The sequence below is a fragment of the Aythya marila genome, assembly GCF_965140915.1.
Source record: "Aythya marila genome assembly, chromosome: 3".
NCBI lineage: Eukaryota > Metazoa > Chordata > Aves > Anseriformes > Anatidae > Aythya > Aythya marila.
Genome location: NC_139044.1, coordinates 1,629,101 through 1,656,105, shown reverse-complemented (window position 1 = coordinate 1,656,105; position 27,005 = coordinate 1,629,101). Strand labels below are relative to the sequence as shown.

The window sequence follows — 27,005 nt, the reverse complement described above, 5'->3', positions numbered from 1 at the left end:
AACGTTATTCGTGTATTATGCCTTGCTGGTTTGCGTTACAAGACTTTGTGTACACGAGATACTGAGTACTACTTTGTCACTCAACTTGAGCCTGATTGTATCGCTCCCCAGAAAATAGCTTTTTAATGTTATATTTTTGGAGTTATTACTTGAATCGCGTGTCTTTTTGAAGAAGACTATTAAATAGCATTTAACAATTATCCTACTATTGTATTTCAACTATTTGAAAGCCAAGATGGTCTCATGCTGACTCCTGAAGCAGGACATGGAGTTGCTAAAAATAGAAAGAATGTTGTAAGTTTGATTTACAATTTTAAAATTTAAGAATGGAATAATTGTGACATTATTGATCTAGTGGAAAGTATCCCAGCACATAAATTCTACCACTAAAAAGGAGTTAAGAAAATGAAAATACAAGTTTAATTAAACAAGAACAAATAAGATCAGCTTAGCCATGAATTTCTTATGTATGGAAATGAGAGTAATGTTTTCTATTTATTTAATATTTGACTTACATGTAAGAAAACATGTTCCTATTAAAGAAGATTTTCCTCAAAAATTTACAAAGAAAATTCCCCATGATTGTAAATAAAGACTTGATTGTTCTTTTTCTTTCCACTGAAATAAGATTCTTGCAGCACGGCTTATTCTAAACATGTTTTTTCTTTAGTGCAGAAATTTTCTGCCTTATAATATATGCTGAGTTAATCTGTAATTGAGTATGTGTAGCATATGTGTTGTTTGGACTGAAGATAAGTTGTGTGATACTGAACAGTTTGGTGTATAGAATAAAAAAATCGTTTGTCTCTGTTACAGGGATGATCTTTTTATGTTTTTGAAACTATTGAAACCATTTGCAAGAAAGTGATTTATTAAATAGTTGAAAATGTTGGAAATGTCCTCAGAGCAAGTATGTAATTTAGGATTTTTATTGTAGTTCCGTTACTTTTATTAGTTAGCAATAATCACATTGCATGCTAGTATATGGTATTTTTGGTGGACAATGTAGAAGGAAAAAAATTCTTAACTTAAAAAAAAAAAAAAATGCCTAGAGTTATCAAAGGCAAAGAAGTATTTTGAGGGTATTTGACCTGAACTGTTACTCAACTTCTCAAAATTAAAAGATAAAATAAATTTTGTCTGAAAAAAAATGCTTTTATCAGCTGTTGAACCATTAGGGTGTTAGGGAGGGGTAGGCGTCATCAAACGCAGTTACATTGCACTGAATATGTGTCACTGCAAGTTTTTGACTAGCCTTTGGCAATATCAGTCACAAATCTACTACAGGGGAGCGAATCACATACCTAAACAAAGTTCATTTTTCTTTTATGGTGATATCTGCACATCTGTCAGAATCTTCCAGTCTGCTGGGATTGTCCAAACTTTGATCTTCTGCTGAGGGTTAATTGCTATGCAAGGAAAAATGGTTCAAAGGATAAGCATGCTTGGCATGCTATGACCTTCGTCAATCATATTAAAGGACCGTGAGGAATAGCAACGAAGAAGCTTTAAAAATCATTTAATCATGCTTTTTACAGTATGTGAAAGTCTTTCAGTAATAAAATACGTGAAAAAAGCTTTTCAGGGTATCATATTTAATTCTTGTAAGACTACTCTTGTAATCCAAGAGAAAAATTTTTACTTCAGTGCAATTTTTAACTCCTTACAGTATATACCCTAAATTCTGATGAACAACTCTTTCCCTCATCCAAATTATGGACTTCATGACAGGAAAGAAAAATGTCTGTGAATAAAGCAAGAAAAATACTTGGTGGTAATTTATAGAACTCCATTAGATGAGAACTAATACGAATAATGTGTTCTTTGTCTGAACTTTGTAGGAGTGCATGTATGCATCAGGGAATTAAAGATCACTGCACAGGGCTGTTTAAGACTGATAAATCAGACCACTTTTAAATTTCAGAACAACACATTGCTTGATTAACATGCTATAAGGGTACACGTTACCAGAGTTTAGTTTTCTAAATCACTATTGCTACAAACGCAGAACTGTTTGTAACGTTTGTATTCTACATTAGCTGTGAGTACATGGTACCACGGAGCTGATGCTGTATATAGCTGGTGCTGGAGGTCACGGTGATCAGATTTGAAAGTGCATTGATGTGGAGGCCAAGAACAAAACAGGCTGATTTCTTCTCTTCTTTCTTCTCTTACCTTTGGTGTTTCATGCTCCTTACTCTCTCCCCAAAGCGAAGGGGTGATAGTATCTGCTCTTGATATCATTCAGTATACTTTCAGGATCAGGTCTTGCTCTGAGTTTGCCAGGCATCTTTCTTGCTTATTGTGCAGGATTATTCTGGTTCCATCCAACGTCTCTCCTCCTGCTTCTGCAGGATTATTTCTCTTTCACCAGGCATCTTTGTATGTCTTCAGTTCTGTCTTGCAGAGTTTACTAATTCTGCATGCTTTCCTGTATCCACTTTACCACAAATCTCTGTTTACCCCTTGGTGTTTGCATGTATTTATGCTAATTTCTGTGAAAAAATGCTTGATACAGGTTATTTTTGGATAGTCTTACAATTCTACAGAATCCTTGTACACCATCTGAGCTTACACTGTTGTAGAGGGTTTGTGTCTGAGTTCAAGGCAAGCAAATGCAATTTATATCTCTTTCTACTTTATGGGTGGAACCAGCCTCTGCTTTAGAAGTTAATCGTATCTTTTAACTTCATTCACAACTTTTATATTTCTCATCTTGGAGGCTTCTTATTGTTGAAGTAACTTTCTCATCCTGGGTATTAGTTCTGCAGTGTGTGACTACAGGAAAATCTTGTTTGGTTGGTAGCTGTTTCTTTTCTTTTGAGATTAAATTATTCTGGTAAGTAGTTTTTATTCTTTGAGTTTTGTAAGACCCTGTTCATTTCTTTCTCCTTTCTCTGTCTTTATTTTAAGCTAATTTTTTTTTTCTCAAGATTCCAGTCTTGTTAAATTACATCTTATATTTTTTAAAAAAATGCATTTTTATGACTTCTTGCATTTTCCTTTATAGTGGAATTTCTGTGGAGCCATACAACAGAGAGCATGTGTGTAGGATATATGTCTGCACAGGATGGCAAAGCTAAGGTAAGCCATGAGGAATAGGTTGTAATACAGTAGAATGGGTGCAGAAGTTAAGGAGAATTTAAATAACAAAATACATAAAAATTCTATCTTGAAGAGAAGGGAAAAAGTAACAGGTGCAGAAGAAATTAAATGTATTTATTGATTGGGCCTTTCTGATTCCCCTTCCTTAATTGCAGCAGTTAAGAAACCTATGCTAACATATGTATTATGTCAGGAAAAGGTGTCACAAACATATTGTCATTCCTTCTGCTGTCGGTAATTGTATTTGAATAATTTTATCCAGCTTCATTCAGTTACACTCCTTATCTAGGGCGGTACACTGTTTTTCTGTGGGTGTTTCTTCCTTCAGATAACAGAATTGCAACATCATCAAAGAAGAAGGGAGAGGATATAAAACAAACTTGGAGCTAGTTCCTAGAACAGCCTCTGTTATATACAATCTGGATGTTAACATCCGTGTTTTCAGTTTCTTGGGGACTATTTACTTTTTTTTTTTTTTTTGAATGAGAGAAATAATATATTAAAACTGAGTTTAGCAATGGGAACTAGGAAAGTCTTTAATGTCAAATAGTAGAGGTTAACCAAGAAGGATGAGAGCCACCTATGCTTAGGCAAATACAGTACTGAAGGGAGAAGGCAGCTACTGTGATGGAGGGAGAGGACTATAAAAACAAAATCTTTCTCTGTCTTTTTTTTTTGGGGGGGGGATGGGGAGGCGGGCAGGGGAAGGAAGCTGTATTTCATTTGTGAGAGAAATATAAAAAAGAAATACAAAAGAAGGAAATTGACATCAGATAATTTTACACACCAAAAGTGGTGTAACATGCTGGTTGTAGCATTGGGAACAGATGTGTTACTTTGAGGAGAAAAATGTATAGAAAAAAAAATACAAAAATGCCCTAGAAGGAGAAGGAGATAAAAAGCTGGTGAAGGTAATGCTGGTAGAGGTGTTAAAGTACTCTCTTTCACAGCATATGTCAAGTTCCTTCCAGCTGCGTATGGAACAGGACATGTTTTTACTTGTTTTCTTAATATATATTTTAGATTTTCTTGGAAAAGAATCTAAACTCAAACTAAAAGCTCAGACTGAACTAAGTAAAGCTCATTCAAGCTCAGCTGTGGATGTGCTAGTATTCATCGGTTAATGCAGAAGTCACGGTATGGAGTTCACAGTGAAGGAAGGAGGATTTCTAGAATGCACAGTATTAAATTATTACAGTGTGCACACCTGCTTCTTGCTTACATTATAACGCTCCAAAGCTGTGTCCAAGGAAATACTCTGTTTGTTCCTGGTAGTGTCTGTCTAATTAATGAATAAATGCTGAATATGAAATCTGTCTGGTAATGAGTACTAGCATGACAGTGCCATGCCCAGAGATGTTTTCCTACTCACAGTTGCAACATTTGACATCTGGTGTGCATTGTTTTCATACTGCTGGTAAATTCTCCAGCTGGTAATCTTGATTGCGCTGACAGACACAGCTGCTCCTCTTGGTTCACTTTTAAATTATGTTTTTGACCTTCATTGAAGAGTTAATCCCCCTCCCTTTCTTCCTCCTTTGAGTCTGTGGCCACAAATGCTTTCCAGAGAAAAACCACAAATGCTTTTGCTGCTGACTTCTATTGATCAAAAAGAGTCTTCTGTCATAAAAGCTGGAATTTTATTCTGCTACAACTAGGGCTAAGTTATAGATGGAAAACTGGGCTTGAAATAGAACACAATGTATTGTAAGTTAAAAAAAAATAAATCTTTTTTATTTTCTTTAATAGAATAACTGTTTTGGAACAGTTAATTTTGAGTGCTTGCCATGAAAAAAATAAGGGTAGAAGAATTCATAAAAGTATAAAATATCACTTGTTTATGAGTACCATAACAAAATCATCAGGCTGCAGCTTGTAGGGAAGCATGTTGCTTTCCTGTTTATCTAGGGGGGGAAAGAGCTTCAGTTCTTGTTTCTTTCATCAGTTTAGGACTCAAGTTTTATTCTTAAACCAAGGGATTGTCACGGTGGCTGATTTTGGGCTGTTTCAATTTAATGAACATGAAAGCAGATATTGTCACAGCAAGGCTTTTAGAAAGTGAGAAGGTTTTTAAGTGCCTAATGTTATGAATTAGACTACTATTAGAATCATAATTATATAACTGGGTATGTACTTAAGAAAAAAAAGGTCCTGCTGTATAGTCTTGGTGTGTTTCTTTGTGCATTGGAGGCTAATGTGTTTCATAATAGTATCTAGAAAATGGTCATTGTGAATTTGATGCTAAGAGGTAGCAGAGGTCTTTCTTACAAGGCAAGACACTGCACTCTGACCAGCTGGATACCAGCTCACCTACAGAAACTGGTACACTTGAGAGGCAGAAACATACTCAACCATTTAACTATCAACAAGTCCCTAAAAGAAAAGTGAGGCAGGAAAGCGGGATCAGAGGCTTGAAATGTTTTGTACGTCCTGACCTGCTGGTGCCTCTGGCTTTTAGCGCTGTGAGCTCTCCAAGTACTGATCTGGAGGCAGCCTTGCAACAGGAGTTTATTTCCTTCCGATTTAGGAACGGCTGGGCTCTGCAGCCAGCCGCTCACCTCCAAACAAGACTGCTTGTATGCTCACGTGCCAGCCTGAATGCATGAAGTGGCTGAGCCTGCAAGATCTGGAGAACAGTTTTGCACTGACTAATACTTGTTCGATTTAAAGCGTGCTTTGCGGAAAGGCGTCCGGTCCTTTTTGTTGGAAACCAGTTTTCTGGAGAAGTCATTGCTTCCTGTTGAAACGCTGGTTTAAAATTTGGTTGAAATTTAACAATAGTGTGAAGGCTTGCCAGATGAGCTAAGTTCACACCTGACTGCTGATGCACTCATCTCTGGTTGTGTCCTCTGTTACTTGACTTTAGCTCTCCCTCAGAGTGAAAGTATTTCAGCTCCTCCAGCACTGACAGTGGCAGTAATGTCATCTTTGCTACCTGCAGAGTAGCTGCATCTGACCTCCTTCTGGTCCCTGGAACCCTTACAGCACTGCCGCAAGTAGCTCATCAAAGCACATGCTTGCTGGTTCAACATTGTACTCTGTTTTGTCATCCCTCTCAGCACTAGCAGCTTCATAATCATTCAGCCCCATTGTTTGTCATACACTGGATGTGGAAAGAAACAAACTTTGACTTTTTAAAGTATACTTCTTGGAACTAACCTATACCACCTATTGCTACAACTTAGGCAGGGACTCTCAGCTTCAATGAGCTTCAGTGATGGATATATTCTATTTTAGCAGTTGCCACTGCATTTGAGATGTAAATGGAGAACAGGAAGGAAAGGAGGTTTGTGGATAATTACAAATTACTTGACTCCTCTGAGCTGCTGCAGTCTTTGTATCTTATTCTTTGTCTGCTTTGATCCTAGAATGCTGCAAAGGATAAGTTCTTCAGTCTCAAGTGACAATACAACATTTGCCAGTAACATAAGCACACATATAAACTGCATCTCTTGAAGATTCTGGTTATGGGCAGGCAGTATTTCTTTGATATAACACCGTATATTTTTGCATAATCAAACAGGAGCCCTTGTAGCCCTGGCAGGGTCTGCAGTGTATTTGCACACATGGGGCCCACAGCATTTTGTGCCCACAAAGTAGAAGTGGGTGGCATGTGCCCCAGGACTTCTTTTTTTCCTGGATACCCCAAATTTCTTGTATTATCTTAGTGATTTAGAGCAGTTGGTGGTGGATGATATTTTTGCTTGAAAATAGGGACTTCCTCACTGTGTTTTCAGTAGTGTTTCGAGACCAGGCGCTTTCTTTCAAGTGAAAATTCCAATCTCAATACCAACAATATGCAGTTCTGGTGCTATGTTATCCATAAGGATTTGAAATAATTTGTCAGCCCAGTATGGTTCTTAGTAGGGATATGATGAGCTAATATGTGATCTATGTATAATTGTCACTTACTTCTGCAATTATTGCAAATACTGCAATGCTTTTGAGATATTGTTGTAGTTCAACTTTTTACATTTCAGTATTTCTAATAGCTAGATGAGCTAGACGACTAGTTTCTAAAAACCTAGCTGTAATATTGAATGTAGTCCAGATTCAGTTGCCAGTTTAAATCTTTCTTTGGCACATATTCAGTTCATGAATTAGTAAGCTGTATGTTGTAGCAGGTTTTAATGTTGCAAAACTATGTATGCCATTCTTTCCATTTTCTAATGAACCAAATTCAAGTTGCTTTGCAAGATGGGGGGAACTGTAGAGGAGAGTGTTGTGTGTTGCTGTGTTTGGAAACACACATTAGCAGCAACTGAAGTCTACACCAAATGTGGTTGTAATATGCAAACAGAAACTTTATCTTTGACAGCTAATTTCATGTTCCAGTATGAAGAAACATAGTGGATGGGGAGACCGTTTCCAATTCAATCTTCTTGTTGAGATTAAGCATTATAATCAGATTTATATGACTTTGCTAACACTAAAATTTAGCAAAAATTACTTCCCTCTATGGTGTTAAACTAATATTTATGACAAACACCAATTGTAGTGATTGTTGTCAAGTTTTCTGATGATAAGCTGTGTTTTACATGTGAATAAAAGGTTTGTGAAAGCCTTTTGTGAGGAGAAGGGCAGCTATCCAGTGCTCATTGGGTGAAGAAATACATCTTGGAAGAATCCAAATATTAATTTGAAAATTAGTGGAAAGATTTAACAAACCTGTTTAGTTAACAGAAATACTAAGGCAAATAATTTGGTCATTCATTTCAGGCTACAGAGACGGTCTTTTAACTTCATGAGACAGGAAAAGTATATGTCACTGTTATCCTTTTTTTTTTTTTTTCTTTAATCTGCACTCTTGTCTGGAGACTAGGGAATCGTTCAGAAATTTTTACTTGAAAATAACTCTGCATACAGTAGAGCATCCAGTTCTCTCATAAAAATAAGGTATTTATACTTGTTGGAAATAACCTTCAGTGCTGAGATACCAGTTAAAATATTTGGCTTACAGAGCTTCACGGAAATTATGGACTTTGAGATGGGAAGATAAGTTCAATTTATTGGGTTGAGTTCTTACATAAAGCCAGAAGTTCTGGAACTTTCCTCAGATTTGGCTGTTATATCGCAGAGCAGAGGAGATTATGTATCCAGGTATGCAAATATAAATATAATGACCTGACTTAGCACCTGCAATTCAGAATAGTAAAGATCATGTCTTAAAACATACATGTACATGTATGGCAGTATTCTAAATACCTGTACAATTGCCTGGAGAGGTGAGCTGAACAGATGATGGGTTGGTACATAGCTTTAGATGAAATGTGTATGAATGATACGAAGAGTTTAAAATACTTTAGTTTTCATCTTTCTGAAAATTTCATTTGTTTCTAATGCATTACACTAAATTTTTTAGATGCACCAATTGTGTATATTAATGTATTTAACCCACAGAATGAATTTGAGCTTGGAAAACTGTTAGCTTCCTAAGAAACCTGTGTGTAGGACCATTACAACGAGTACCTGAGAGCCAGAAGCACGCCATCAGTATGACTGTCTTGCCCACAGGGACAGTCCTTCTGGAGCACCTCCCGCCCCATTATTTTTTTTTTCCTGCCAAGAGAGAGCTGTGTGTGGGATATTGTGATAGCAGCAGGTGCCAGTATTTTTCAGGGCATCCTCTCCTGTCAGATGGCAGGCGTGCATTCGGACTGTGATGGAGGAGAGCCTCCCAGGAGACGGAGCAGCAGAGGATGGCTGTTGCCACCAGAATGGGCTATTATTGCCTAGAGAAGAGATCAAGAGTGGGTGCAGATGGTTTTCATGGTGGAAGTGTATACCCAGCTAGAAAGCTTGTAGACATCTGAGTAATTCTGAGTTTCTAACAGATATATGGGTTTGGTACTCCTTTAGTTTAAGGAGTAAGGTGGTAGAAAGCAATTTAATTAAGTACATGATGTCCTCAGTCTCTGTTTCATTATATTTCATCTCAATAGTGTAATGAATGGAAAAAGTTTGTTTTATACATTATTCTGTCCAAAGCACATCCTGAGCATGTAATAAGAAGGCTAAACACATGAAGTACTCCCTTGACTTGCTTAAGAACTGAATGTGCTGCCATCTGGTAGTTGTGCTCTGTTCTCTTGGCAGTATTTGGTTGACTTCAGTTTTCTCATGCAGTGCTGTCTGTCTTTTGGCTTAAGCATTATATTAATTCTACACTGTATCTACGCTTTTAATGAAAAAAATGAAGCTGTTGTGACAAACTCCTACTTTTATGTGAATAAAAGGAGGAGACTAGCTCTTTAAAGACTAAAAAAAAAACAAGTTTTTGATATTAGTTGGCCCTAAGTTGTTTCAGAAACTTTATCTGAGAGACATGAAGTAAAGAAAGTCTTGGCACAACTTTTAGTATTAAAAAATATACTAAAAATACGTAACAACAACAACAAAAAAAACTCAAATGTTTTTGATGAAAAGATGAAATCCCTGTAGCAGTTAGCACTTGTTCCAGGGCAGGGTGACCAATTAGTTTTGGACTTGCAGGGCAGTGGGAAGCTTTCCAGTGCAGATCAAAAGGGACTGAGAGACAGTAAGTTTTGACTGTGTCTGGGGTTGTGGGAGTTAGTTGCTCCTTGGCTTTGGTTTAGTTAGGAGGGTAAGAGGGATTAATTTTTGTTTTGTTATGTTTTTGATGATAAGTACACACAGCAAGAACCAGTGTCTGAAGGCTGGTTAGCTTGGTTGTGCTGTATAGGTGGGGGGGAAACGGCAAAATCAGGTACTTCATCTAACATTTGTTTATTTTAATTTTTAATAGTGGGCATGAGTTTTTCCCCCCTAAGCTACAGACAAAGATCTGTATCAAAGATGATGTGGTTTCTTAGTCCATTCTGTCAGAATCTGTGTTCCTACTAGGTGTCACCAACCTCACTTTTTGCTAGGAAAACAAAGAAACTCAAAATATTCTCAGGGACAGTAAAATTTCTATTTATAGAACTAAAGATCTGCATAGCCCTGTCATTCTTGACTTACCTTTCCTTAGCATACTGTTTCCTCAAGGAGAAACTTCTGTGAAGCTTAGTGGAGGATTAATTCCAATTTTTTTTTTTCTTTTCCTCTTTGTATATTCCAGGTGCAATTTCCCCTAGATGTAGGTTCATTCAATTTTTAAAGCTGATGGACTAATCAAATTTAAAAAATTAAAAGCTTTCCAGTGTTTTTGGTTTTTATATATTTTTCAATCTAAATCCAATCCACTGTACACTCTGGACTTAATATAAAGTATGATGTTGAGGCATAAAAATGTAGCAAACAGTACAAATAAGTTCTGTGGTTGCATTTTGAAAATCTTAAACATTCTTTGATGTTTCTTTTTATTTACTAGAGTTCATTCTTACGGCTAGGAACAAGGGAGATAGAGTTGTAAGAAATCACTTGGGAGTTTATCTGAGGTTGTCCCGATATGGCAATACTACCCTTTGATATTACTTATTAGTAAACATATTTTAAATACTCTCATATCTGTGTGGATTTTGTTCTACCTAAGGCAGACATTGGTGGAAATAAGAAGCAGTAGTCAGTGTAAGACAGCATCTTTATTTGCTTCGTTGTACAAAGTGCAAATAAACAGGATTCAAGTAAAGGATTTAAGAAAGGTTTTGTTAATATGTGGTTTGGATGTTTCTGTAAATGGAAATGTACGTGTGCTAGTAAGTAGTGTTGTTTTTTGTTGTTTTGGTTTTGCTCCTTTTTTATGGAAAACTTGTTTTTCTTTGTATACAAAATGTGGTGTTCTTTTTTTTTTTTTTTTTTTTAATAGGAAATGTGTTTTGGACAGCTATTTTATCATAGCTACTTGATGATGTATTGACAGATATTAAATATCTGTTTATCCTCTCTTGGTCTTTTTTCCTTCCCTTGCTCAAGATCTTACTAGGATATTATGCTCAGCTAACTTTTGAGTAGCATGATCTGTAAATCCAGGTGGATTCAATGAAGTCTCACATTTTGCTCCTGCAGTTATGTAAGTGCGTGCTAGGCATTTAACTTTGGGTTGTGGGTTAAATCAAGCCTGTGCAAAAGATTAATTCATAATTTCAGTGAGAAATCGAATTTAAATAAAGTAGGTTATATTTGTAAGGGAAAAAAAATGATTATAAGATTCATAATAATCATGATAGTGCTAATACTTCTTACATTTTTGTTATGAGTCCTTATGTCTCCTGGCATCATCTTCAGGCCTCCAAGCTTTTTATTGGTGTGTTGCTATGGTCTGCTTATAAATCTGACTGATCACTGTGTAAATATTCTCATTTACAAATGATGCTTGATTTAGACTGGCCCACAGGTTTGCTTTGATCTTAGTATCTCACTTCAGTATCTCAGAGGCATTCTTCCACTGAGGAAAGATTGGTATAGTGCCCTTCCAACAACGTTGTTTGTACACTGACCTCCTATCCCACTGTTCAGTCACAAAACTTCACAGACCTGGAAAAATATCTTGGGTCTTTTGCTCTTGAAATCAAAAATACCCTTTTTTCTTTTTTTTTCATCTTTCTCTCTCTGTCTCTCTCTCCTTTTAAACTTAGGAAATAGCCTCTTAAAAAAAAATTGTCAATAACATTTGGGGGAAACTAAGAGATTTGAAAGGAATCTTTTCTTCTTGAAGTGGTAAATCACTGTCATAACCAAAATTGTTCAGAAAGTAGGAAGATGTTCATATATCAAGCAGGAAGGTCAGAGATCAAAGTTTTAGCAGTAAAATGAAAACGTTTAAATGTTTTTAATTAAATCTCATTCTGTAATTTAACTGAAAACAAGACCACCTAAGAGCAGACACGAGGATAGCCTTATCAAGAAAGGAATTGAAAGAAGCTGCTTCTGAAATACAAAAAGTCTCTGTGATGCAATGAATTGTGGTTACAGCCTCAAAAAACTTCCTGTTGAATTGGTGGAAGTTACTCTTAGGGAACTTTTACATCTTAGAACCATGGAATGGTTTGGAAGGAATCCTTAAAGGTCATCTAGTCCAACCCCTGGCAACCCATTGCTTCACTGCGAGTTATACATTTTGCAGCACTTCAGTCTTTTAAATGGGATAATGTACACACAAAAACGTAAAGATGTAGTTGGCTGCACCTAAAGGAAGCTGTAATTTCTCATGCCAGCAATTTCATTGTTGAGAGCTTGATATCATAGTAGGGGTCGTTTGATAATTGTTTAAGCATTAAGTTGTTTGGGCTTTAACGAATCACTTGATGAAAGGTGTTACTCACAAGGGGAATTAAGTGCTTCTGCTTTGGTGGGAGGGGTGGCTAGGGAGTAGCTCTAGCTGATGACACTTTCTGCCTCAAGCCCAGGGAAATGCTGTTATCAGCGCCATTGCATTTTAGACTTTCACTAAGGCTCTTCGTAGTGTTTTACCGGAATCCACTCAGCAGCTCTGAAACCTGGAAACAGCAAAGTCTGTAGAAACATGCTGCTGACTCCTTGCTGGTTTGGATACACACTGGTTTAGCCCTTGGCTCTATATGAAAGACATCAATATATCTGAAAAAGACTCTGCTGTAGCTCAAAATCAACAGTGTAAATGGAAATAGAAGCAGTTTCCACAGTCCAAAAACATGCACAGGAAAAAAAGACTGTCGTCATTACTTTTAAGAATAAATCAAAATATCTTTTAATAGGTGAATACTTTCGCCCATCACTAACAAGATGTACCACAGAATAGAAAGGATTTTTAACAGATGTTTAGTGTCACTGAATTACAGCAGTGTTGTAAGCTAAATTGCTATATGCACATGCATGAATGCCCAGTTTTTTGCTGAAATATTACAGAACCATCTAAAGAACTGCTTTTAAAACTTAAAACTTCTCCATAGAAAGATGTTTGTTGACAGAGGCACATTGCTCTTTGTGTCCTTTTATTTGACAATGGACAACAAACACTCTAGAGGAGGCTTTTGTGTTTGTTTGTTTGTGTTTTAGGGGGACCAGTAGGTATTTTATGCAGAGATTTTTTTTTTTGTCGTTTTCATCATTGCACTTGGCTTATGCTCTAAGGTGCAAGTGTATCTCTGTCAAATATTTTATTGTGTCTTGGGCTTCTGTAAAGCATATTTCTGTATGCAGTACTAAATTTCTTTGAATCTTCATAAGGAATAAGCTAATAAACCATGGAAGACCACAGTTATTTTTCTTTTCTTTTCTTTTCTTTTCTTTTCTTTTCTTTTCTTTTCTTTTCTTTTCTTTTCTTTTCTTTTCTTTTCTTTTCTTTTCTTTTCTTTTCTTTTCTTTTCTTTTCTTTTCTTTTCTTTTCTTTTCTTTTCTTTTCTTTTCTTTTCTTTTCTTTTCTTTTCTTTTCTTTTCTTTTCTTTTCATGATGAATTATCTTTTCTTCTGTTCTCAGTGGACTGGTTTATCCAGTTTACCTTTTCTACACATCTGTCATGGTCCTTCTCTTCATGTGTTAAACATTAGCACAAACAAAATAAAAAAGAATCTAAGTTGCTTATAACTTTTGAAGTTGCTTTGTAATTCGCCCTTCAGACTGCAGTAATTAAACAGATTAATTGTTTGATATTTACAAGCTTGCTCTGTGTCCTGTATAACTTTGCCTTTCTTCCTATTTGATAACACTCTCTTGGCTTTTCCACAGACTCACATTTCAAGACTTCCTCCTGGAGCCGTGGCAGGACAGTCCGTGGCAATAGAAGGAGGGGTTTGCCGACTGGAGAGTCCAGAAAGCTAAACAGCTGATTCCTCACTTCATTGCAAAGAATGTGAATGACTTTTTGTACAATAAGGTTTTTTTTTTTGTGTGTTTTAACAGATGTTGGAAATTCTACTCCTGTTTTATACCACGTATTGCAACCATGTGCACCATAACTTGAGACAAGTGCTGCTGTAGTTTATGTTCTCACTCTGTGAATGGGGGTGTGTGCATGTTCATTTTTTCCCTAATAAAATAGGAGCTCTTCCCAGTTGTACAAAGATTATGTATGATTAATGATTGTGTTTTCATTGTTTTATGTTTGAAAAATATCTGAAAGTTCAAAAAAAAAATTAATTTAAAGATGTGGTCACAATTGTCATTCATGTTCTAAATTTAAAAGTAACAGGCCTTTGAAGTGGCTGTATAATTATGCAAAAATGATTATGGTTTCTAAGTTTCTCAGTGGTTTAAGGAAATCCAGTGATGGTTTAAACATGGGTTGTTTTTTTCCTCCCCAATAAGGAGGAATTTTTTTGTCAAAGAGTGGTTTCAGTGAAACAAACTAAAGCAGAATTAAAGCTAAATTTGTTTTAAATAATCTTATAGGTCATATCTCTGTTCCCAAACTAAGATGTTAATAGCTTCAAGCTGTATGTATTACAAAAAGCTATATAAAGATAATGTATCGTAATGCAGTCTTTATGTATAATGGAATATTACAATGTAAATAAGAAAACAAAGTTTATGGAAAGATTCAATATTATTCTTCGCTTCTGTTTTAAATCTATTTTTGAGAGAGGTACAGAAATGAACATATTACTGGACGCGAAGTGCAATGTGTATTGAATGGATGTTGGGAGGTCTGATACTAGCTTTCTTATCGATAAAGCAACTTCCTAAAGTCCAGCCACAGCATGGGTATTTATATAACTGTGTGTAATTTGTATGTACTGTGCATAAATTTACTGTAATTCTTTTTTATACCTTCAACAAAACTGCAGTATAAAACAATGTAATCCTTGTCTGCCTCATGAAGCATTGGCAGCTGAACTGTCTTTTGTCACCAGTTCTGATACGTTAGCCAGACGCCTGAGTCCTAAAAGTGAGTTCTGACATACAATCTTCCATTCAGTACTTTTTTCTTCACAGCACTGGCAGCAATAGAATACTTTTGTAATTAATTCATTGTCCTGATAAGTATGCCAAAGAGAAACTAAATTAGTTCATCTTTTTCCCTGGTGGATATTTGATAATTCTGTTTTCAGAAATAGTGGATGAATAGATATTCAGACTGTATTTGCTTAATCGGGCATTGTACTTGCCTCTTTTGTAATGTTGTGCCTGCCCATAACAGACATACTTGACTGATTAAATGGTTACATTGATTGTAGTACCAATCTTTCATGGATAAAAATCTTAATAAATTTTTTTTAATACCCGGAGTTCATTTTCACTTTTATGTTAAATAATACATTGAGGTACTGTCATTTTTTGCATTTCTTTATTTATTATTTTTTATTTTTATTGTGACATTGATGTCATTCTGTAGTTGAAGATATTTCTATAAATTCCTTCAAAAAATATGAAGCAGGCTTTTCAGGTTGCTAAAACAAAAAGTGGCATGCATATCAATCTGCATCTTCAGAGGATATACTTATTCTAGTCTGATGAAGTGAAGTAGAGCTACACTGATTTGCACTAGCAGAGACTGTGGCAGTGAAGGGTACAACACTTCAGAAATGTTCTAACAAAGAAGCTGAGTTGTCAGAGACAGTAAAATTTCTCTAAAATACAACAGTAAGTGACTGTATGGGTGCTGTACTATGTAGTGAGTGAAAGACATAAATAATTCTTATGGGTTTGCAAGTACCCAAATTTGAAAACGACATTTTCTTTGGAAAAGTATTTGGAAAAGTAACAGTGTTAACCTTCCATTCAAAAAACATGCTTTTCAGTGTTGCCTTCTTAGAAACATTTGTATAAATTCACTCTTTCATGGAATAAGCATGGCAAAGGGCTTGTAAAATGGCAGGTTCTTTCTTCCACTCACTTCCTTAATTTCTCTCTATGGAGATCTGTATTCCAGCTTATGATTTTTTCCCATATGCTGTCTCAAAATCCTATTTTTGTGTGTGTATATATACATACGTGTATATACAAATCATAACCCAAGTGTCAAATGACATGTTTTGCTTCTCCTTTGCTTCCATGCGTAAGTAGTACTCCAATCAATTACTTCATAAGTAGTATTTGTCAAAAAAGTCATGTTTCTTCATGAAGCTGTTGTAGGAATTATTGTTTGAACTTGGACAGTGTCTCTTTTCATTATCCAACTTTTCCCCTTTCAGTCTGAATAGAGGAAAAAGGAAAAAAAAAAACAAACAAAGTTTTTTTTATCCTGAGAATCACAAGCAAGGTATGGAGCACAAACCAGGTACAGAGTTGACTTTCTACCTAAGGTACTCATAAGAAGCAAACTGTTAGCACGTTTGCACTTCTGTATCAATAATCACGAAGCCTGGCAGGAGCACAACTTCCTATCATCCTACTCCCACTTAAGCCAATGAAAGATCTTACACAGCTTTAATTGCGGGTCTAATTCTGCTGCTAGGTCTATTTTGGACTTGAAAAGGGCTTATGAAAAATAAGTGGTGAAGACGACAGATACACTTTGCAATGAAGTGATCTGTATGTGATGAGTAACCATTGCCACTGGCATAAGCAGATACAGTCCAAGAAAAAATTATACAGTTGACAGCAATAGCTTGCTAAAATTATAAAGGAAGGGTAACCAAATGAAATGCATATAAATACAAACAATTTGAATACTGATGATTTTATACTCAAACACACAATTACATGTCCTAGGTTATTTTGTAGCAGACAGGTTGGTGCCAGTGTAGTCAATCATCTACCATAAGAAATTTCACTGCTAGAAGCTTGTAATAGCCTCTCAAAGTAAAGTTCAGAGGTGATTTGAATTCCATGTTGTGTATTCTGTAGGTACAAAGACTTTGCGTCTCTGCTTGTGAATTAATCTATGGAAAGGGCATGAAATTCAGGTGATTTGAATGGGAAGGAAGAGGGAGCCTGACTTTCTGAAGCTGCAGCCATTCTCCATGCAAAAGTTAACATTTTGTGGAAGAAAGAGAAGAAGGCCTAAGAGGAAGCAAAGCTGGTAAAACAAAAACAAACAAACAAACAAAAAACAACAACAGGGGCATTAGCAAGGCTATGATAACTGCCATTGTTAACTAAAATTCAGATTAATAGCAGAGTCAAGAAGAAGCCCAAACTATTGATTATTATGGTATTAGAGTTGAAACCGGTGCAACATTTCACAGAGGACAGTCTTTACAGCTCCATTTTGAGCAGAATGATACAGAATTAAAGACAGGAAGTTATGGAGCATGTATCTACACATTTGAGAAAATGAAAACTTCTCATTCCACCATAATTCCTAGTAAGCCTATAGCTTTTTTTTTTTTTTTTCTTTCGTTTTTTTTTTTTTTTTTACTTTTTTTTCTTTTCAGAAAGCAGTGTGGGAGGATTAGTCCTGTGCTTGACCATTCACTCCATTACAAGATAGCACAGAGATTAGGAGGACTTTTTTTGTTTTAAGGTCTTATAATGATGCAGCATTCATCTTCTACATAACCTAGGCAATAAATCCTCATAATAATGATTAGGATCACTTAATGGTGGTTAGAACACAATAAATGCCTGTCTTGTTATACGCACTCCTGTGAACTCAAACCAAATGAAACTGTAGTGAACACATGAGCAACAGCTGCCATGAGACCTGCTTTCCTATGGCTTTGTGTCTTAACCACAATACCCTCAGTTGCCTCAAAAGTCTCGCGTGTTGCCGATGCAATGCACTTATTTTATTTCCTATGCCCTACGCTGCTTCAGTACTGTAAGGTATCTCTTGCAAGGTAATATCCTGCTCTTCCTCCCACGTTCCCCATCCCAGTACTGAATTGTCAGCTACACCGTCTCCTCTGTCTCCACATACTGCAGTATCTTTAGCTAACCCTCATGTTCCTGGTTTTTGTATGCATCTGCTGCACAGGAGGCAGCACATGTGTGTAGACACAGGGTAGGTGTCTCTTATACCTTGGCTGCTGGTCTCAAGGGTTGCCTGTAACCCCTAGGCACTCCCATAGGCAACGATTATCTGTCAGATAAGTAGTCCTCTTCAGATTTGTAGAAATTGGCTGATGGTGGCAGGAATTACTGAAACAGAACAGACAGCATGAGTGTGTAAGCTTGATTTCCTTAGGATCCAGCCTAAAAATATGAAGCAGCTTCTTTGCCTTATTTCTTAAACAGCATTTGAGAAGCTTGAGAACAAACCGACTTGCACCAAGAGCTATATTCACCAGCCTATCAAGGGTAGTTTAGGGATGTACATGAGTCAAAGCTGTCAGGCTCCAACTAGCCTAGGGAGCAAACAGCTGTGATGTTACGGTATCAGTGTTCATCCCGGAGTTCGTATAAACCTGCCAAGGACTGTGGGTGACATGTTCTTGCCTGGTTAACCTCTGCTATGCTCTGCACTTTCAGGCACTTGTGGTTTGTTCCTGTGCACACTGTGCAGGTGTGTGTCAGCCAGGCATGCAGGGGGACTAGCAGAGCAGGAGCCCTGCTGCTTACCTCACCATCCCATTTGGAGTCTATCAATCAGCCGCAATATATTGTAGTCGATATTTAGGTTACTGTTGCTTAATGTACTATGCCTTGTTACGTTGACGTAAATATCCACGTATGAATACAGAAAGAGAACACCTAAACTCATCTTTCTAAAATAAAAAAAATCTTCCAAAGTTGTTAAAGTGCAATTTTCAGAAAGTACTACATGAAGGCGAATGTTTGAGATCGTGTCCCCAGTGAAGTCACTAGGAGCTCAGCCATCAGCTTCAGCAGAGCCAGGACATCTCTCTTTGAAGTCTTTCTCTTAGAGGAGTCAAACATTACGAGTCCCTTAATGTCAACACTGGAGACTTCTGAAACGAGATTGAGCAAGATGTTTTGATGTCTGATGCTTATTTTTTGGATTATCTGAGAGTATCGGTTGTGCAGGGATTGAGAAGTCAGATGGAAGAATCAAAATGGAGACTCTCCTGTGCAAATAATGTGATGAAAGCAGACTATGACTTTGCTCCAAAAGGAGCTCTTCTCTAGCCAAGGACTTTCAGTGCTTTTTAAAATTTAAATAATTTTTCTAAAGGTGATAATTTCTACAGCTCTTGTTTCCCTGCGGATGCATGTATGGAAATTGGATGGAATACACTGTGTGCTGCAGTACAAACATTAGCAGGGATTTGCGTTTGGCGTGATACAGCCTAACAGTGGAAAAAACACTGTGTTCAGGGTTGTGTATCAATAAATCACAACACCAGCCTGAATTGTAAAGTCTTCTGTGTGTACTGCACAGAAATAGAAATGCTGTTAAATGTGTTTTTAAAATGGTTTCCCTAAAATGTGTGTTGTATCCCTCAGCCAATGCAGCTGCACATTATGGTGCCATACTGCAAGTCTCCAGACCATGCTGCCCATGGACCGGAGGAGATTCAACTCAGAGTTGAATTTTACAGTTTGAACGTGGTGCTTCTTTACTTCTCATGGCTAAAAGTAAGCTCTCTTGTCATGTGTCGGCATTGAGGTGCTGCAGCAGGGGAGCTGCGGGGCCTCTGTGAGGGAGCCGGGGCTGCCCCACGCTGCTTCCAGAAAGTTCTGGAGGCTCCTCAGAGGCACCTGAGGGGAAAAAGGATGGAAGGGCAGCGTGGTGCTGGGCAGCAAGGGTGAGAGGAAAAGGGTGAGGAACAGCCCTGATGGGAGAGGAGGAGGAGGAGGAGGAGGTGCTCCAGGCATGGGGCAGGCATTGCCTGGCAGCCTGTGGACAGACTAGAGATACAGTTTTTTTAATTTGTGTTCCTTTCACACTATCCAGACTTATTTTAATTGGAAATAATAAATTAAACTACTTTTCCCCAAGTTAAGCCTGCTTTGCCAGTGATGGTACTTGGGAAGCGATCTCCCCCTCTTGATTTCATCTTAATTTCTGTCCATGTTGAGGAGGGGGAGTAAGAGACCGGCTGGCAGCCAGCCGGGACCTGTGCACCAAAGGGATGAATTACGGTTGCACCTAGAAATTCCTTCAAATCTTAAAGTGCCATTTTGCAGACGATAAGCTTTTTCTTGTGATAGGTGAAAAGCTTTTTCTTTTGGGTCAGTGAACTGAATTTTGTGCCCTGCAGCTGCAGGATCGTTAGGTGTAATGTAAAGGAACCACGGGAGCACAGGGATGCAAGAGGGATGGAGGGGATGGGATATCCCCTTTTGGCTGATGTTAAATCAGATTAGGTGTAGCATGAAACTGCCCCTTCATTGCTCTCACTGTGATCATTCTTTTTGTTTGATATTGTTCTTATTCTGCTCCAGTCTATCTCAGGAACTACTGCCACAATGTATCATAGATTTTGTTGGGAAAAAAAAATAAAAAATGACATGTTTATAAAAATCATGTTCTTTCTCTAATTTTGCAGGAATCAAGACTAGTTAAGTGCAATTCTCAATTTGATGAAGAAATGGTTTCTAAAATTTGGAAGCCAGTCCTTTTGAAAGGCGGTGAACTCCTCTGGGGAGATAAGAGCATGCCAAGTCCTGAGGTAATTAACGGTCAGCGTTGTGACATGATGGCCTTTGAAATTAATACCGTGTGTTTGAGGAGGGAAGGGAGATGGTTTCAAAGCCCATGTTTGTTGTATTAATGTGTCATGTAATTTCTATGAAAGAAAATTAGCAAACCAAAAGACAAACAATGCCAGGCACAGCAGAAAATGTGTTATGATACATGATTTGAAAAATGTTACAAGTTGAGAGCTGCAAACCAGTTCATTGCTTAGGGAAAAGGACAAATGAATAGAAAAAATACCATTTTGAGTGCATGCTTTACACATCGCAGAACAGTTATTCTCAGGTAAGTTTCAAGAACCTTGACCAACATCAGGGAGTTGCCACAATTAGAAGAGAACTCAAAAGTAAGGAAACTCCCTCTATAAATGGTAAACAAAACCCCAGGATGAAGTTCACTATTAAAAATGATATGCAAGGGATAGGAATCATCCAAACTGTCTTTTTTTTTTTGGCCAAATTGTGACTCAGAGTTATAAGTTCAGGTATGAGCTAATGCTGTTTTCTTCCTTCTTTTTATTTGATTTGTTTTCAGTTTTTAAACTAAGATGCCTTTCCTTGTTTTGCTAGAATAAAATCATTTTTACTTTAACTATCTCTAAAGTCATGAAAGCTCATTTAAAATGAAGATGCTTCTACTTCCATAGAAATGACAAACCTGGATAAGGGTGTCTGTACAGACTAACCCTGCAGAGATGTGACACCCAAATGTGTTCAGGTGTCTGAAGAAATGGGGTGGGTTTTGAGCACTAAAGTAGCCTCTGTTCTTCATCAACCCGGTTCAAACTCTAGTCCTTTGCTGGTGTATTTTCAGTGCTCTACCCTGCTCTGTGGCCTTAACTGCACCTGTAACTATTAGGATTCACCTATGGCACTTCCAGAGTCCAGCTGTAAACCCCGTCTTTTGTGAACCTTTGCCTCATCAGCAGAAAATTTGTGTTAATCAGACCATGAGAACTATGGGTGGCCATGTAGGAATCACCATAAGCCTTTCATCCATATTCATGTGAGACACGCCTCCTGTCAACTACAAACCATGTACAACCTGATTATCCGAAAACTCAGCTCAGTGTCATATGTTCTCCAAGTCTGCCTGTCACTCTGGTTTCTTATGCCCAGGGCATCTCATTCTTCCCTCTAGCCATTTGTCCCTACTTTTGGTGATTTTTTTGCTTCACCATATCAGCAGTGGTCTTAGTTCTGCAATCTGCTTCACCAGGAATAACATCAAACATAACATTGCATGACTATCCTTGGACGGTCCTCTTCTGTTTCACAGCAATATGTAAGCAATATGTTTCTGCGGATAGCGGGAACCTCTCAGGTCCTGCTGTCCTTGCAGTACCTATCAAGGGCTTCATTCTTCTGTTCCTGATTTTTTGTAAACTTAGAGTCAAATTTAACCCTACACACAACTGCATTAGAATGAGCCACAGGAATATTAGGTGGTCTCATAAATGACACACATGAAGAGGTAAAAGGCTCACTTTTGCCTGATCCCTGCCCTGAGGATATGGCACAATTTCTTCAGAGTGTTTCCTGAATGTGAGAGCATGATGGTCCGCAGGCCTGGTACTAGGAGTGCTAACGCCTGTCTCCACCGCTGTGATGCTGTTGCTTGTCCTAGCACTGAAGAACTGTCAAGAGCCTAGTAGAATAATTTGGTGCCTGAGGAAACCCTTGAATCCACCATTTTAAATGTCAAAGAGTATTCTCCATACACTACATTTTAATATTTTAAGTTTTATTTTTTTCTTCTTTTTTTTTTTTTCCTTCTTAACAATAACAGTGGCCAGGCAGGCTAGTAAGTGCGATTACCTATTCATTTAGAAGTTTGCAGGTTGATAGGTGCAGGTTTTCAGGCCGTCATGGTCCTGTAAATAAGGTTTTTATGTGAACATGCTGTCTTTATGTACATCCATCTTTATGTCCTGTTCTCTCCCCTCTTCTCTGTTCCTCTTTCTTCTCTCTTCCCCCAGTGGCATCACTTGGCTCAGTTCAATACTATTAACAGAGGGTAAATAATTAAATTTCCCCAGTTAAATGAATATATGTGGCCAGACAGAAGAACTACATTAAGTCCCTGAATTGAGAGGAGATTGATGAGTCTCTTGGGGATCTTGGGCATCTTTATTCACAATTAAGAACTTGTCAGGTTGTTTCAGAAGTTTATTTCTATTTTATCCACTTTATTTTCCTTTTTTATTTTTTCAGATCGTTTTCAAAACTGGTAAAAAGTCAACTCCACAATATCATAGTGCAAGGTTTACATTGAATGTCACCTGAAGAAGCCAGTGCATCCCTAGAGGCTACTGGCATCAGGGGAACTGGTGATAATGATGCAGGAGCCGTTTCTGCTTTCTGGGCTGATGGAGTTTATTTTTTCTGCTCTGCAAATTCTCCACGAAAGATGTCCGTCCACTGCCACATATGGAGTCCTTTTGCTAAGAACAATACGGTGTTCAGGTAATTTTGCCATGAAAAATCCTGTATCCACTGTATAAAAGTAGATACACTGGCTTTTGGCATATAACAAAAATCTTTCCTGTGGCTGAAAAGAAGACCCCTGTCTAGTAACAAATCATTTCTCTCCCCCCCACACCACCCCAAAGGAAAAAATAAAAATAAAAAAAGGCAAAAGTCTTTCAAATGAGAGCTGACATTTCCTCATCATTCTGTGTTTTCTGGTTATTTATATTTCACTGGCAGACAGGCTGCATGGCTTGTTCTTTGTGCTAAAGATACCAAGGACATTTTATTGTGGCCTGTCTTGCCAGGAATAAAGTGCAACAACACTTTCCAGTGGATCTTTCCTCCCAGTTTGCTCCCTAGAGAAACAATGCAGCTCCCAGAATCACTGGCCATACAAACACATTACAAATACAAGAAAGGTCACCTGCTCTTTGCTGTTTCCTTTTTCCTGTCCTCCTGGTAGCCCATAACACATCCCTGGTTGCTGGTGAGCCGTGGAGGTTTCAGCCTTTTGATTTGAGGCTCTGTGAGGGATGATGTGAGTCCAGCACAGGTTTGTGATGCTCCATATGGTGGTGCTCTAAGTTGTGCTTGGTGTGGAGGACTGGGGAGCCCCAGAATGTCCTTGCTGGATGTGCAGGAAGGGCTTAGGAGATTTGCTGTCATGCTTAAACATGCCCCATGTTGAGCATGTTACGAACTAGTGTAGTTAGGAAGTGTCACAGGCACGTATGGGTTGTCCTCAGTGTGAAAGTCCTGAGCCAGTGCTGCACTGAGCTCTGCGTAACCACAGGCTGTGAGGCTCCATCCTTCTGCTTGATGGGGTGTGATGAGCCCTTCCTCTCTTCTGGGACAGAACATACTCACACGCAGAGTTGGAAAATCCTGGGGTTTCCCCGTCCTGGGCTATAGCTTTGTTGACAGACTTATTTTTCACTTTCACAAAGTAAATAGAGTATATCTCCTGCTTGGCGATGATTCATCTCTCATTATGTTTAATAATTAGAATTCCATGCTCGTCTGCTGCTTCCCCTGCGCTCTGCCAAAACGAGTGGTCTCCGCTCTGAACAGCTCCATCTGTTGGCATTGCATTGCCATATCAAACACTATCAAAAAAAAAAAAAAAAAAAAAAAATTTTTTTTTTTTAAAATCCCCCCCACCAACAACCCAGCAGCAAGAAGATGGAGCCTTTCTGCTTGGACTGTGAAGAGCCATGACGGGCACAGGTCCTGGTGCACCAGCAGCCTGCATCTGAAACCCGCTGGGCAAAATTCTTGCAGTCCTGGGCTTCTTCACCATTCTCCCAAACCAGGAGGGTTTGCACCATGTGTTTGCAGGTCTGGGCAGAGGTGAGGAAGGAGTCCTCGTGTCCTCAGCCCCTTGCTTTCAGTCTGGCAGCTGGGCTGGCAGCCAGCAGCAGCCTGCAAAGGGAGAGCGTGGGGCGAGGTGAGCAGCAGGGCTGGAGGAGGCTGCAGGTGGCAGGGAGCTGGGCGTGAGGAGGTTGCTATGTCAGACCTGGCCACAGGGGGGTACCACAGGCAGGGACACAGCCACTGGGACACGGTTTCAGTACCCGAGCTGACACATTGGGGCACAGCACGTCTTGCTGCTCCATCTTCCCTCCCTGCCTTGCTGCTGAGGGCGAAGGTGGGAGCAAGGCCCGTGTCCGAGCTGGGCAGAGCATCGCCCTGTTACGTGTTACTCTATAAATCCTCTGCAGCCCTTCCTCCCCTGGGATGCTGGGAATGCATCTGCAGGATTAAGCCTTTGTGTTGTGCTTGAAGCATCAGCAAAGACCTGTGACTGCCGCCTGATTTCCCGGCACACAAACCGTGGAGAGCGAGGCTGCTTCCCAACCTGGTTTCGCAAATTTGTTGTGAGTAAAGTGGTCTTTGCAAAAGCTGTGCTAGTTTAGGGAGGTTAAAATTCAACACAACCTTCTTTCTGTTGTTAAGGACCTAGAGCCCAATGCCAAGCACCCGTAAATTCAGTTACCTCCCTGGTGGTTGTGTGTGTCCAGGCTCAAATCTGTAGCTGTGTTTGAGCAGCTGCATGGCTTGCACTGGGCATGAATACGGCTGGCATCAACAGAGGCAGCTTCAGGTGCTTGTAATTGTCCAAAGCTGGAGCCATTTAAAAATTAAGATTACAAACATGCTCACAAGCAAATAGTTTCGCCTTGTATGGTTTATGTAAGTTTCTGCTTCAAAGAAATAATTACCTGCCTTCTTGAAAATGTCTTCTTTCATTTGCCTTCTTGAAAACGTTTCGTTATTCCAGCTGCTTTCAGTGTATAGGTATGAACAAGTTTACAGAGTATGTAGTGCCTTGCATCAAGCTTAGGATAAGAAGAACGTACGAAGAACGGCTGAGGTCACTGGGCCTGTTCAGCCTGGAGAAGAGGAGGCTGAGGGGAGACCTCATCACAGTCTACAACTTCCTCGTAAGGGGGTGTTGAGAGGCAGGAGACCTTTTCTCCATTAACACTAGTGACAGGACCCGCGGGAACGGGGTTAAGCTGAGGCAGGGGAAATTTAGGCTGGACGTCAGGAGGGGGTTCTTCACAGAGAGGGTGGTTGCACACTGGAACAGGCTCCCCAGGGAAGTGGTCACTGCACCGAGCCTGTCTGAATTTAAGAAGAGATTGGACTGTGCACTTAGTCACATGGTCTGAACTTTTGGGTAGACCTGTGCGGTGTCAAGAGTTGGACTTGATGATCCTTAAGGGTCCCTTCCAACTCAGGATATTCTATGATTCTATGATTCTATGATTTTCACTATTGACACTTCTTATATGTGGCCTGGTCCTATGGTCCTAAAACAAGAATGAGGCTGTATTCCCTGTACATGTTCATTTATGTGTTGTTGTTGTTGTTTTAATATCTTCTTCTTTAAGGGACATTAGATGTTCAGAGTATCAGAAAGTGATATTCTTTATGATTAGAGTAAATATTCTGATTTTTTTTTGACAGATTTTTTTTTCCTTCACAGAAGGGCAAATAAATCTGCCAGCTAAATAAGTACAAACATTTTATTTCTCGTGCTATCACATGTAGCATGCAATATCATCCGGGCTCATTTGTGAAGGAACAGTTCTAGTTACACAGATGAAAAATGATACTTAAAAGGAAAAACCAAACCAAAACTGTGCAGTTTGTTTGCCTATCTCCAGTTGTGATTGTCCTTCGGAGACTGAAGCCTGGCCCAGAGCTGACATAATGCAAGATAGATTGCTTCCATGGACTTCAGCGGATTCAGTTTGGACTTCAGTTTGGATTGGACTATGTGATGTTGCAAAACTATAAATGCCTCTCAGAAAGGCTTAAGTCTAACTTATTCACGATACAGGCTTTAAAATGGAAAAAGTGGGCTATAAACAATGTGGCAATCACTTTGGATTTCCAGACTTCTCTGCCTTGAAACGGAAACACCTCTGGGCACGCTGCTACTGCTCTCCAGCAAGGTTTTGGTTGCCTTTGCTCGGGTTTGGGCACAGCCATCCCGGGAGGAGCAGCAGCCCTCAGTAGACATATGCTGGCCAAGGCATCGACATAGTGTGGGCACTGGGACCCACCCTGCAGCTTCAGCAAGATGTTGGCTGTGTTGGAGTTTGGAGAACTCTGTTCTGGAGAGTTTGGAGAAGAGCAGTATCCCCTGCTTGGCAGATGGGAGGTAGAGATCTGGATTGCTTAGCTTACCCAGACCAATTCGCAGCAGTCTTGAGATGTCTTCATAGTTTGAAGAAAAAACACTACCATGGCTTGGGAAGTGTGAGCGAGTCTGACTCCGGTTATGGAAAAGCTACTAGGCAGAAGTACGAAAAGCTTGCTGGTAAATCATTTACAAGAAAATATCTTGCTCAGCATGGGGTTTGCAATGAGGGGGTCATATTTAATGACCTGCTTCAAATGTTATTATAAATCATTACTTCCTCACCAGCTAAATCACGGCTGGCTCATACTCTGTATGCTCTCCTGTAGAAGTGCCACTAACTTGTGAACATGTTGGAGTTCAGAGCCACTTGGCCCCGCAGGATGGAGTAAAGGGCAGGAGCACGAGGGGCCA

The 27,005-nt window shown here is 38.8% G+C and overlaps 1 protein-coding gene across 4 annotated transcripts in view; it reads left to right on the top strand.

Moving 5' to 3' along the window:
* Positions 1-15,377, top strand: part of TASP1 (taspase 1) — an 84,182-nt gene extending 68,805 nt beyond the window's left edge. For 3 of the 4 annotated variants that reach the window (XM_082756861.1, XM_082756859.1, XM_082756860.1), the window contains exons 13-14: positions 3,011-3,084; positions 13,712-15,377. In XM_082756861.1, coding sequence (XP_082612987.1) covers positions 3,011-3,084; positions 13,712-13,804 — 167 coding nt within the window. In that variant the 3' untranslated portion in view covers positions 13,805-15,377. The remainder of the gene's footprint in view (positions 1-3,010; positions 3,085-13,711) is intronic. The other variant, XR_014317183.1, reaches the window with a different exon arrangement.
* Positions 15,378-27,005: the final 11,628 nt, after the last annotated feature.